Below are 13,878 nucleotides of genomic sequence, written 5' to 3'. Positions count from 1 at the left end.
TTTCTTCTTCTTCTTCTTCTTCTTCTTCTTCTTCTTCTTCTTCTTCTTCTTCTTCTTCTTCTTCTTCTTCTTCTTCTTCTTCTTCTTCTTCTTCTTCTTCTTCCCTTGTGTTTGCAGAGACCGTGTGCCAAAATAACCAAAGAGATATTTCTAAGCATCCTCCCACAAGGAAAGGCTTTTGCTGCACCCTTTTGATGGTTGGCTGCAACTTTGCTCACTAGTCTGTCTGAGTTTCTGCTGTCCTCTTTGTATTTACCCACCAAACCAATAGTAGTTAAGAGGTGGATTGGTTGCTCTAGCAACCAGACTAGGCCTCACCGGGTGGATAGACTATATAACGATGTTGCTAGCGCAGTTTCCTTTCATAAGCGGATGAGCCACAGTCTTGCGTAATAGGTGTTCATTCATTCTGAGTTCATTCCCTGGCTATTGCTGCTGCCTTAGAAGTGCTTCTGGTTTTGTTTTTAACAATTTGATTTCCCTGCAATCGATTGCTTTGTAGCTAATTATTCCCACTTTGCAGTTTGCAAAATGTAAATAATCAGCTTCAGAGTAATCAGCTGCTGAGGGGTAGTAATGTTTATTGCGCATGTAAATGCTTCCTACGAGATCACAGCTATGTGTCTCTATTTGCAAGGGAGGTGATAGCGTCTGAAGTGCGTTCTTCCTTTGGTTGTTGATTTGTTTTGCACAAGGCTATGTAAACAACTAAGACTTAAATCAAAGTCCTGCTTGCCCATGGAAACAGACTAAAATGATAAACCCTAATTTGTGAAACGAAACAAGCCACTTTGATTCATTGTACTTGGTGCACTATTTGCTGAAGGTATCGGGCACAAACTGTGTGGGGAGAGGTGTAGGTTTCACCGAAGGTACTGCAAACTAGAGGCTACGAAATCAATATTGTAGCATTGAGTGAAGATTTCAGATCCTGAGGTACATATCCATCTCCTGGACAGGACATATGATCAGTCGGACATGCAGCTCACATTTCCTCTGTTGGCACGTCCTGTGTAAATACCCAATGTGTGAATGTGCCTTTAGTGAGATATGCCTTGAGTTGAGATTCCTGCATTGCAAGGGATTGGACTAGATGACCCTTGGGATCCCTTCCAGCTCTACAGTTCTATTGTATGATTCTATGTCCATTTGGAATTTGTGTTGCCAAATGTCCCTTAGTCAGGCAAACCCACTTCTCACATTATACCCACTTCTCACATTAGCCAAGGTGTGGATGTCTGTATGAGCATCAGTGGAGGGGCTTATGGCCCAGATTGGAAGCTGCGGGTTCATTTTACCGCAGGACCATATAATTACCCCCATAGCTATTGTTTTCTTCCCTACCCTTTGTTGCTCTTAACCTCCTGATCCTCTGTGTCTTCTCCACTCACAATTGCCCTGGTGCACCTGAGTTTTTGCCAAAAGCTCACAACGTGCCATTGGTTCCTCTGGAAAACTTACTGCTTTAAAGCAGGGGTAGGGGATCTTGTGCCGCTCCAGACATTGTTGAGCCACCACCAACCATCAGCCCCAGCCAGCATGCCCAATGGTCAGGGGTGATACGGGTGGAGTCCATCAGCATTTGGAGAGCCACCCCTGCCTTGACGTGTTTTCTGTGTTATGAAGACATGCCCTGCCTATGTTTTAAGGTCCTCATTGGAGGCTGTCCATCTGCCATCAGAGGAGAGGCAGGAAGTAATCCAGGATAGGGCCTTTTGCTGTCCCGCTGCACTGCCTGAGGAATGTGTGCTCTAGGGAGGCTTGCCTGGCAACCAACTCTGTCTTTATCCTTTTGCCCTGCTTTTTTCTTTTTATTCCTCCAGGTTTTTAGCACATTGTAGCTTTACTCTGATGTTGTTGTTTTTTTAAATCTGGCTTCTATAGCCATTTGTTGGTTATCACTCTGGGGTTTTTTTTTGTGTTTTTTATAAATCACTCTGAATCGCTTTGAATCTGGTGCCCATACCAGATGGAAAGCAGAATATAAATGTGTGAAATTACAGCATATAAAGTCCATCCCTATGGAGCAGCACATATGCTGCCAAAGTGGTGTGTTTGCTGGTGGGAATGCGAACTAAAACTCTCCAAGGGGCAACCAGCACACGGCAGCGGCATCCACGTGGTTTGAGCTGCCAGTGCTTTTCTTCCTTGGTTCCTCAGCCTGAAAAATGACAGATTTCCCTGTATGGACAGCTGTTGTGCAAGTGCATGCATAGCTCAGTTGATTTGAACATGGTGCTGATAATGCCAAGGTTGCAGGTTCGGTCCCCGTAAGGGACAGCTGCATATTCCTGCATTGGCAGGGGATTGGACAAGATGATGCTCAGGGTCCCTTCCAACCAGTGGCAGAGCTTCATGCTGTGGCACTGGGGGGGGGCAGAGAGCAGGTGGGAGGGGCAGCCGCAATGGCACCCCACCGGGATAGTGCTGCCAGGGGCGGTGCGCTCCCCCCGCACCCCTCCTCCTCCCCCCGTGCTTCCAACTCTACAATTCTATGAAGTGGGGGCTGAACACACCAAGGAGAAGTTATTGTGCATTTTGGGTTACTGGTAGCATTGGGAATCACAGGTGGGGGGAGAATGCTGCTTCACTCAGGCCCTGCTTGTGGGCTTCCTACAGACATCTGGTTGGCTACCGTGAGACCAGAATGATGGCCTAGATCAGGGGTTGTCAACCTGGTCCCTACCGTACACTAGTGGGCGTTTCAGGATTCTAGGTGGGCGGTAGGGAGCTGAATCCTCCTTCCATCGAGCACTGGTGGGCGGTAAGGAAATTTTACCATCAAGAAAGATGCCTTAGTGGGCGGTAGGTATATAAAGTTTTGACTACCCCTGGCCGAGATGGTACATTGAGCTGATCAAGCAGAGCTCTCATGTTTGGTAGTAAACTGGACTGTAGACCTCAATGTACACAGGCCCCTTTTCAACTGTGATGTCCAGTCTGCTGGTGCCAGTCTTATAGAATGGATCCACGGTCCCCACCACCAAACTGAGTGTAGGCTTTTGGTAAATTGCCTTAGTATGTTTTTATGATGAGCATAGAGGAAAGCATAGAGCCTGCATCTCTTGTACATAGCAAACATAGTGCTAGTGGATGCCAGTTCAAGGGCTCCAGCTTCTCCCTCCCGCCCCAAATCCAGGGTTTGAAATTAGCAGGGTGCCGGGCGCATTTTGCACCTAAAGATTCTCCATTTGCGAGCACCTCAAAAAGTCTAAGTGCCATATTTCGCACCTGGCTGACACTCAAGGATTACTGAAATGTATGTGCTTTGAAGCCTCGAAGTATATGTTAAGGATAGACAATATGTTAAGGAGTTTAACAATAAAGGGTAGAGTGTTCTGAAAACCGAAGTACGGTACCAATCTTCTTTATTCTAAACACAAAATTGAAACATGCATGAATAGTTTCTGCTAAAAAGGTGATATTAAAAATGTGTCACTTATGTGAACTGCGTATTAGTTCATGCTCATCAAAATGATAAATAAAAAGTGTTGCCGACCCCTCCCCTCCCCCCTGGGGCAACTAGACATTCTGTTTTGGCACCCATAACCCAGGTCCTACAAGCCATTTGGCTCCTAGCTTTTCTATCCCAGTTTCTAACACTGTTCAAATCTGCTCCCCATCCCATCCCAAGCACAAAAAAAATTCAGGACCACACTTTAAGGGAAACCTGTGTTTCTGTTTGCACACCAGGTCTCTGTGGCCATGAATGGAGTAGAGACATGAGTCTGAAAACATATAGTGGGGATGCGAAAGTCCCAGGGGTGGGGAACGAAAAATTCAATTTTTTAAAAAAGTGTTTTTCCTCATTTCCCTTCAATTATTATTATTATTATTTTTAAAAATGGGGATCGTGAAACACTTTCTTTTACAAGGACGAACAGAATGTTTAAGACAAGGTGTTCATCTATTCACTCCCCCCTCAAATGATTTCTAAAAGTGTGCAACAAGAAAGCCTTTATGTAAATCCTCATCTGTCAACTGCAAGTGCAACTCTCAAATACAAGAGCAAGATGCATCTCTGCCTCTTGGAAGGCACTGCCATTGTCGCAGGAGAAGGAAGAAGGATCTGATGCCTCCTTTGATTGTGGCCTTCCTCTTGTTGGAATACTTGGGATAGATCTGCCTCTGTCCTCTTTAACAGGCCTCAAAAGGACTGGAAGCAGGAGAAAGTAGAGAGTGACAAAATTTTGTGGCCATTCAATTCACAGTGCTGGGGGGGGGGACAACAACCCCAAAACACCTTAATAAATTCAATTGGTAATTATTGTTTGGATGAAGTGTAACTTTTAATATACCAGATACGATAATTATATGGTAAACCAATATACATAATGCATAAAGTTACAAAGTGACTTTTGATATGCAAAGTAGTTCATTCCCTCCCATTTATCCCCAAATTTTCCTTTTTTCCTGACAAAACCCTCCCTCCTCCAATGATTTCAAAATTTCCAGAATTTTTAAAATCTCTTAAGTAGACTTAAGTATATATATATTGAGGGGGGGGGGATCTTGTACAGACCCAAGGTGAAACTAATTATCTGAACGTGTTGCTCCCTCAGGGAATCATTTTGATCCAAGCTTTGATTATTATTATTTTGGGGTGGGGTGGGGGGAGGGAGAGGGGATGAAGAGTGAAGCTGCAGGTGACCTTCAAGGAGCAGGGCCATATATACTGCCCAGAGTTGCAGGGATTGCTGAGGGGAAGGGGTGGCTTGGTTGCTCTGGTCACATCTGGCATTGATTTTGTTCCAAGGCACACTTAATAAGCATGTCTTTGAAGCCTGTGCCTTTCATTTTTAACACACAAAGGCATGCATAAATGGTTGACACTCAGAATTCTTTATTGAACCAGTCAGTTTGCAACATATGTACCTCGGGTTTCTGCTGGGGTACTCTTCAGTTGAGGCGGCGTGAGCTCAGGGGTGGGTATGTGCCTTTGTTGATTATTTTTAGGAAAAATATTAGGATGTGATTTAATAGTTTTGGAGTTTCTCTCTCTCCACACATACACACAATATCAGAGGCATGCCCTTACACTTACAAACACACAGTCTCTCTCTCTCTCTCTCTCTCTCTCTCTCTCTCTCTCTCTCTCTCTCTCTCTCTCTCTCTCTCTCTCTCTCTCTCATATATTCGCTCTGCATAGTGTTGGGTAACATGGCAGTAGTTCAGAAAAAGAGCAGTAACTCCAAGCTTTGTAGACTGTATGGGTGCCAGATGTAGAAAGGGGGGGAGGAATGGGGGGGAGAGACATGCAGCAGAAGAGGGGGAGAGAAAGAAAGCAAACCTTGCCACATTTTTTAAAAAAGTGTTTCAGTGGAGAGCCCCCCCCCTCCACAAGCAAATAAGGACCTCCTGATGTGTTTTAAGAGGTTGTTGTTGGGGGGGAGAGATATTAGTTTGCATTCTCCCCCACCAAACGCCCCTTCCCCCCTTTTGCACTTCTCTGTGAGAAATAAGGTTGTAGTTATGGAAAAGGTCAGAGTGTGGAGTCCCCCCCCCCGGCCCTCTTTTTTTCTTCTTTCTTTCAAGAAAATAAAAATGTGGCGTTCAAACAAAGAATTTTGTCAACGCTGCCAGAGTTTTAAGATCAAGGGGGAAGTTATTGCTACAGCTGTTTATCCTCTTGGAAAGGAGGAGATAAAACGGAGTGAAAGTCCTTTTGTGCCTCATTCAAAGTTTTCTTTTCTTTTTTTCCTTCCTCATTTTTCCTCTCTGGCCTGCTAGCTTGAGGCATTCTAGAAGGAAGTTTCATTGTATTTTGGTTTTGGATCAGCAAAAGGAAGGCTGGGCGGTGGGAGAATTTTGGCCTCTTCTGAAGTAAATGGATTTTGTTACATCCATGGGTTCATCTGAAAGTGACCACACACAAAAAAAGTGCTATGACTGAACAGTTTTCCTTTTCTAACTTGATTAAGAGAGCCATCTTGTTACCTCCCTAATCAAAGTCAGATAAATAAAACTCTTGTCAGATAAACCAGTCTCTTGTTGGTATGTTCAGAGGTCTTAAATATCAAAGCAAAAATGGGTGCTCGAGTAGATTCCTAGCCAGAGAAAGTTGCTTTATAAGAGGAAATCCAAAGTTGAGGGGATACTTTTTTTAAAAAAAGGTAAAAATGTGACTAAGCCTCCTTTCCTTTGAATATACTTAGTTACTTTAAAACTTGGGTGGTGCTTGGTTGGTCTTTTCCCCTTAAGGCTGATCCGATAATAATATTTCCTTGCTGGTGACTGCATGGTAAAAGAGAGCTCCTTGGAAGAGGGCGAGAGATCAGCCTGGGTGCAAGGAGGTGTGTGTGTGTGTGTGTGTGTGTGTGTGTGTTTTAGTAGACAAGCAGGCTCCTGAAATGCTAACCCACTGAATGGAAGGCCTTCATTTTGTGCATATGCAATTAAACAGCCTGAGAAGGAAGAATGCTGGAAGGGGGGGATAAAAGGAACCTTTAATCAAGAAGCTGAACGGTCTAATTCAGGATAATAGAGGGGTCCTTACTGTTTGACACAAGAGGGGAAGGGGCGTTATTTTTTTTTTGTCTGCATGAGCACTGGCTTCGTGATCTAAGGAGCCCCCAAGCCTGAAGAAAGGGAAAGCTGGACGCTCCGGCTTGACCTTTCTGTGTCAAATATTGCAATCTAAGCCAAGATTGCTCATTACGCAGGGGGCCACTCGGAAATATCTAAGCAGAGATGTAGCAATCTCTGTCCTGTTTTAAAGCGATGTTCTGTTTTTGGATGTTCTTCTTTGGAATGTGTCAGCAGTTTGGAGCTTTTACTAAAAAAGAAAAAGAAAAACAACAACAGGCCTCAAATGAAATATTCCCGGTTTTACAATGCGTAACTTTTCTCCCTCCTTCAAAATCCACTTTAGTAGAAGTCTCTAAATTGTAGGAGCGGCGCTCTGTAAGGTTTAGTCATATGGCTACATCAGAAATAATGGGTTTTGTTTTGGATTTTTATTCCCTTAAATCAGATGCTTGGCCAGGGAGAAAATTTGCATTCCTGCTGCCAATATCTGTAAGTGGTTTAAAGACCTGTCCCAAAGGTGCCTCCTTTTATATATATATATATATATATATATATATATATATATATATATATATATATATATAAAATGGTACATTCAATTCGCTTTTTTGCCCTTTTTTGTTTTTCCAAAGAGCTTTCCTCTTAAGTTGCATTTACATGTCCAGAATGTGATGTGCCCAATCTAAATTGTGTAGATCTTTGAGCTGTGGAAGCTTGGCTTGGTTTGGGGGGGGGGGCAGTTCACTACAGTAGGGCCTGTTCTCATGGAGACTGCTTTGTCAAAATATATGTGGTTGAGCAAAATCTGTGGTGCTGGTCTTGCAAATGATAAAAAGGGAAGATTGTGGGCATTGATATAAACTGAGGGGGAAAGCCAGACATTTCCTGATATTTGAGAACCATGGTGCTGCAATCACCTCGTCGTGGCCAGAATTGAACTTGTGCTTGCCGTAAAGCAGATTTACCTCCCATTTCAGGGCTTCAGTTCACTGACTCCTCTTTCCCATCTGCTTGTACACAAAGATTTATAGAGCACTTAATCACATTATGCACAAGTTGTGCCCATGACTTACAAGAGGGTTACGTTCTGGGGAATCACGGCTAAAGCCATAATTATGTATAGTCAAAATGCTTTGGGTACAATGGCAGGTGGGATTTTCAAAGTCTTTTTTCCCCCACCCCCTTTATGCCCCCTTTTAATTTTTTAAACATTTCTGCCAAATGTGTAAAGCTGAATGTACACAAGTGAATTCAAACATAGGTTTGCGGAGGTTACTGTACATAATAAAATTAACACAATAAAACACAGCAGAAATCCCAAAGCCTGTTTCTTATCCACAGATAAATAAAACTTTTAAAAGCAAAGGTATAATACGTTCTGTGAGGGATTGCTGAAATAATAATAATAATAATAATAATAATAATAATAATAATAATAATAAGCCAATATAGCAAGGGTGCTGGTAATGCAGGATCGTTTTAAAGTGGTCTATTGCAAAACTTTGACACAAAGAATGACAGTAGGGTTTTTCAAAAAGTGTGGTGGTTTAAAACCTTGCCAGTGGATAAGTCTGCTTGAAATAGTCTCAGCAGCTTCTGTGAAGACACAAACTCCTTCCAGTCCAGCATTTGTATATCTTATGACAGGAACATAAGGCAGAATTCTGAGTTGCAATAATTTCTCTGTCAGCACAGCTCTCTCAAAACAGTGTGGGCTCAATTGCAATGCTGAGGTCCAGTCTGGACTCCCTCTCCCTCTCCCTCTCCCTCTCCCTCCCTCTCTCCCTCTCTCTCTCTCTCTCTCTCTCTCTCTCTCTCTCTCGTGTGTGTGTGTGTGTGTGCCCGTCCCTAAACCAGAGGCAGGCAACTAGACTCCAGTTCCCATCAGCCCCAGCCAATAGTCAGAGATTATGGCAGTTGTACTCCAACAATATCCGGAGGGTCACAAGCTCTCATTTCCTGCCCCCAAACCATAGATAAAAGTTACATTCTGCAAGCTAAGCCAATTCTGCATACCAATGGGGCCTGTCAAAATCCTCCTCCCTTAGATGTAACATAACTTGCCACATGGGTCTCCACCACCACATTTCAAGACATGCACCACTTCAAGAACAGTCAGCAGCACGAAATGGGACTATGGAGTTTCACACGGTGATGATGGAAATCCATGTGTCCTTACGTAACAACCAGGGCAAGGTTCACTTGCCGTGCCCAGGCTGTTTTTCAGTAGCATCTCTTTTGTAACCGTAATGTGTACCTTTAGGGTGAATCATAAGGTGGTGCTTGAGAGTTAACAACATTATAAGATGCAGCAAAGCTTTTTTTGGGGGGGGGATGCGTTGAGTATCATATTGATGTACTGTGTCAAAGAAGCAGTCAGGTAGTGCCAGCCTGCGGCAAATGGATCACAATTTGATCACAAGATGAGCTAATGGCCACTTGCCTTAGATGCCTTTATAAAAGGGGCTTGGAGGAGGTGCAATTCAGAGTGTAGGGTTGATCAGTGGCGGTAGCCAAATTCAGAGGCAGTGTTGAATATTAGTTGCTTGGGCCAGTTGGGTGTTCTGTTGATCTCCTACCTTGCAAGAGGATGCTGGAAGCAATTAGGAGGCAGCAAATTATGGCTGCTGAACTCTATCTTTGGTTTGATCCAGCAGGTTGCTTTCAATCTGCTTGTGGGCTTCCCACAGGAACCTGGTTGGCCACTGTGAGAACAGGATGCTGGACTTAGATGGGCCATTGGCCTGATCCAGCAGGGTCTTCTAATGTTAGGTTCGGTGGTGTTTGTCTCAATTCTGCCATAGCTACCCATGGAAACATAAGAGTTTGGTGTTTGGGCAAGGGGTGTTGGGCTCCTATGGCATTCTGGATATGGAACGTTGGGTGGATGCTTGCTACAAACACTTTAAAAAACAGCAATTCCAAAATGCTCTTCATTTATTTTGCATCTGTTGATCTTATTGATTCCAGGTATTACTTCAAGAAGGCAAGCAAAGAGTTTGACTGCGGTGCAGTTTTTGAAGAAATCTGGAACGACGACACTGTTCTGCCAATGTACGAAGGAAGAGTCCTTGGGAAAGTGGAGAGGATTGACTGATAGATTGACTGGCTGGCATTGTCTGTGTGAGTGTGTTTTAAGGAGACATAAGCTAAAAGACGCTGGCTTTTGGACAAAACCACCAAACAAAGCTTTTGAAGGAAGTTTGGAACCAATGAAGAAAAAGCAACACAGACAAACTAAGGTCTATGAAGACTTTGCCAAATCAGCCTTACTTTTTTTTTAATTAAAAAAAGGTGTCTGTTGAGCTGGGTGCAAGGATGTTAACAACCCCGAACTATTTATTGAAAACATGACCACTCTGGGTTATTGAAGATGCAGACCATGTTTTGAAAGACTTCCATATATAATATATGGCTTCCTGGGGATCCCAAACCTTATGGACTAAGAGAAACTGTGTACAGCTTACCTTACAGTAATCCTTATTGATATTTATTGAACAGTCTGGTTTTTTCCCTTAAGTCCAGTTTATGGACATGCTGCTTTAAACAATGGAGAGAAGAGAAGATGTGATATGGAAAAAGGGGTGGTTTTATATTTTTATTATTTACTTTGTTTCCACTATCTAAATCATTAGAGTTTTGTCTTTTATTAAGAAGAAAAGAAAAGTGAATTCATTTCTGCCACCTTAGAAAATAAGCTGGAACCATGTTCTGTCCAGCATTATTCCTCCAGCTGTTTTTTCTTGGAGGAAAAGGGGAGGAAGAGGGAATATTGTCTTACACATTTACTCTTCTAAAAATTGGTAGATTTTGAATCAATGCTGCTCTGTTTGTTAGGTCTGGTTCAGATATACAATACTCGGTTGCCTATCCGTGGTTAGGAGATCAGGATCACCCCATAGACCGTTACATTCTTTGTCCTGCTTCCTTTCCCCACAAATCCTCTTTTGGGTATAACCACAGTAAAGGTAAAAGGTAAATGACCCCTGGATGGTGAAGTCTAGTCAAAGGCAACTATGGGGTGTGGTGCTCATCTGCAGACAGCTTTCCGAGTCTTGTGGCCAGCATGCTTCTGGCACAGCAAAACACTGATGGAAGCCAGAGCGCACGGAAACACCATTTACCTTCCCACTGCAGTGGTACCTATTTATCTACTTGTGCTGGTATGCTTTCAAACTTCTAGGTTGGCAGAAGGTGGGACAGAGCAATGGGAGCTCATCCCATCGCCGGGATTTGAACCACCGACCTTCCGATCAGCAAGCCCAAGAGGCTCAGTGGTTTAGACCACAATGCCACCCACGTAACCACGGTGCAGGGTTATATCTGCCTTGATGGTAAGACTAGCTGTGGTTATGTTTAGCAGAGTTTACTCAAGCCTGCTTCCAATCATGGTTGCGAAGTTTGGTTTGAAGCTCACCATGGCTACCATTAATGATGGTCCAAAGGAATGCTGCACCTTGATGAGCTTGGGGAAAATTCACTGCAGGAGAGGGCGAAGAATGAATACAAGCCCATAGGTGTTCCTGATCCCCCTAACCATGGGCAGATTGAGAATGTTGGCTCTGCACCAGACCTAGCAGTGTTCTCATGGGATAAATATAACAGCTACAGGGGGTAATTAACAATACATGGGTCTTGTCAGTCAGTTTCTGTGGTAAGAATATACAGTTGTCTGTATTTTTGTAGCATTGCAGTATGCAATGCATTGCATTGCTTCCAGTGTCTTCAGCAAAGCATTCTATAGCACAGCCATCCCCAGACCGGCCCTCCAGATGTTTTGGACTACAATTCCCATCATCCCTGACCACTGGTCCTGTTAGCTAGGGATCATGGGAGTTGTAGGCCAAAACATCTGGAGGGCCGCAATTTGGGGATGCCTGCTATAGCAAGTCCCCAAGTGCAGAATTATGAAGTTAATGCAGACCCAAATGGTTCATATAGTCCAGTTTTATGAAAAGCGGTACATGAAACGATCCAGTTCACATAAACACCAGTTTAGCCAGATCACACACACACACACACACACACACACACACACACACACACACACACACAAACACTTTGGTCTCCAGCTGTTTTTGGACTACAGTTCCCATCATCCCTGACCACAGCTGCTAGCTAGGGATGATGGGATTTGTAGTCCAAAAACAGCTGGAGACCTAAGTTTGGGAAACCCTGAATAGAATGCTTTTCAACAAAATCAGTGATGCTTTTTTATTTATTTATTTGAAGAAATGTAGCCACATTTTCGGTAGTGGTACTTTTCTGTATGGTAAACTATATTTAATCGGCCAAACCGTCAAAGTGTATGGCGCCCCATCCCATTCCATTATAGCAAATGGAAGCTATGAGCTGGTGCCCGGTTCAATCCTGCGTAGCTTGCTTCCAACTTTCTAGAGGATGAAATTACGGCTCCCCATAATAAAAGATTCCACTGAGCTACATAAGGGCAACAGAGTCTCTCGCTTTGGGTGTGTCGTCGTTCAAACTATCAAACACATTCTCTAATTGGATTGTGTGTATTGTGGCAAAAATTTTAAGCCCCACCTGCCCACCCCGAAAACACATTTTATTTCTATTGTGTTAAATTGGTGCATTGTATGCCAATGTTACATTTCTTTTGTATAATACGTCTGTATATAGTGTAGGAAAGAATGTGATGCGAAAACGCTATTATTACACTATCTCTAGTGTGTGTTTTTAAGAAAAACACTTCAATCAGTACAGTACCTGTGCCTACATGGTGTTAATATGCCATGTTACGCCCTGTGTTCAGGGTCCAAACTCTTCCCTTCTTTGTGTAAAGGGGTTTATGTATAATATATTTTATGCCTTTTTACTACAAGTCCTTGTACTTTATGACTTTTGCCATGACATTTGTTCTACTTATACTGTAAATTATGCATTATAAAGAGTTTCATTTAAAGAAAAAAATTACTTGGTACAATAATTATTGTAATTAAGAGATGTAGCCTTTATTAAAATTTTTATATTTTTCAAATTAATATAATGTTTTCCCCCTTTTTTTGTTCTGGTTTTTTAATCTAAGGGTCTTTTTTTGCTTATTAGAGCAAGTTTCAACCACCCAAACCATCCTGAATCCAAAGAAATACATTCCTAGGAGTTTCATTTGAAGAACTTTGTTGTGTCGGAAGGGGAGAGGGGAAAGGAGACTAAAAGGAAAATGCAAGGGGTTGAATTGAGTGGTGGGTTAATTAAATGGGAGTGAGGAAATCTTAAGTTATCATCTTTAGACAGCTGTCCTAAGATCACTGAATCTCAAACCACAGGAATCCAGGCAATTTTGGGAGTTTAAAACATTTTAAGTTTGAAAAGTTGAAGTAATGAAAGTTGAAATCTCAAGCGGTTTTACAATGAACCTTAATTTAGCCTTGAGACCCTGGATGCCAGGAAAACATGGCTCATTTTGCCTTCAGGCAAAGAAGAGAGTGTCTTTGAGCATATGCAGGATTCTATTTCCTCTCAGTTTAAATGTTTGGTATTATCTTACTAATTAATAGTAGCTAACGTACCGTAAGTATCTACAATCGCCACCTATGTATCTGAAAGCAGAGGGACTAGGACGAAACGTGTCATTTTTGGCAGACTTGAGTCACAGCAAGTTAAGCCTTGAAAAGTCCGTGTGGGTAACCGTCAAAGCAGAAGTAACTAGGCCCTAGGCATAGATTAAATCAGCGTGTATCACATCATATAAGAGGTCTTCAGGGCAAGGTTTGAGGCAGTGCTGGAAGAAAAATGGTGGCTCTCTTGAGTCACTCAGCCCCATTAATGCTCATTAACACAAAAGTGGCCTTGTCAAAAAGGTATTTAGACCTGGTGGGTGTCCCACTTCAGTAAGAAGCTAAACAACACTTACCTTACAGTCCCCACTGAACAGTGTGACTTCTGAAGTCAAGAGGAGCTTCTGACGTTCTCACAATGCGCATTAACAGTAAAATCCAGAGAGCCACAGATGGTCCAGACATGGTCCTAGGCAGTTTTCCCCAAACTTGGGTCTTCAGCAGCTTTTCATCTACAATTCCCATCATCCTTGACAACTGATCCTGATAGCTAGGGATGGTGGGAGTTGTAGTCCAAAAACAGCTTGAGACCCAAGTTTGGGAAACACTCGTCTAGGGCTTGTCCCAGCAGCATATAATAACAATAATAGTAATTTATTGTTTATACCCTGCCCATCTGGCTGGGTTTCCCCAGCCACTCTGGGTGGCTTCCAATAGAAAAATGAAATAAAATAATCTATTAAACATTAAAAGCTTCCCTAAACAGTCTTCAGATGTCTTCTAAAAATCTGGTAGCTGTTTTTCTCTTTGACATCTGATGGGAGGGCGT

At 42.8% G+C, this 13,878-nt stretch overlaps 1 protein-coding gene across 4 annotated transcripts in view; it reads left to right on the top strand.

Annotated features, from left to right (window-relative positions):
• The window catches only part of AXIN2 (axin 2), a 69,105-nt gene extending 57,043 nt beyond the window's left edge, over positions 1 to 12,062 (top strand). For all 4 annotated transcript variants that reach the window (XM_060271976.1, XM_035104031.2, XM_035104033.2 and 1 more), the window contains exon 11: positions 9,499 to 12,062. In XM_060271976.1, the coding sequence (XP_060127959.1) occupies positions 9,499 to 9,625 (127 nt within the window). In that variant the 3' untranslated portion in view covers positions 9,626 to 12,062. The remainder of the gene's footprint in view (positions 1 to 9,498) is intronic.
• The last annotated feature ends 1,816 nt before the right edge of the window (positions 12,063 to 13,878 follow it).

This window comes from Zootoca vivipara, chromosome 2, assembly GCF_963506605.1.
Source record: "Zootoca vivipara chromosome 2, rZooViv1.1, whole genome shotgun sequence".
NCBI lineage: Eukaryota > Metazoa > Chordata > Lepidosauria > Squamata > Lacertidae > Zootoca > Zootoca vivipara.
The sequence above is the reverse complement of the archived record's forward strand: the minus strand, read 5'-3'. Positions and strand labels throughout refer to the sequence as shown.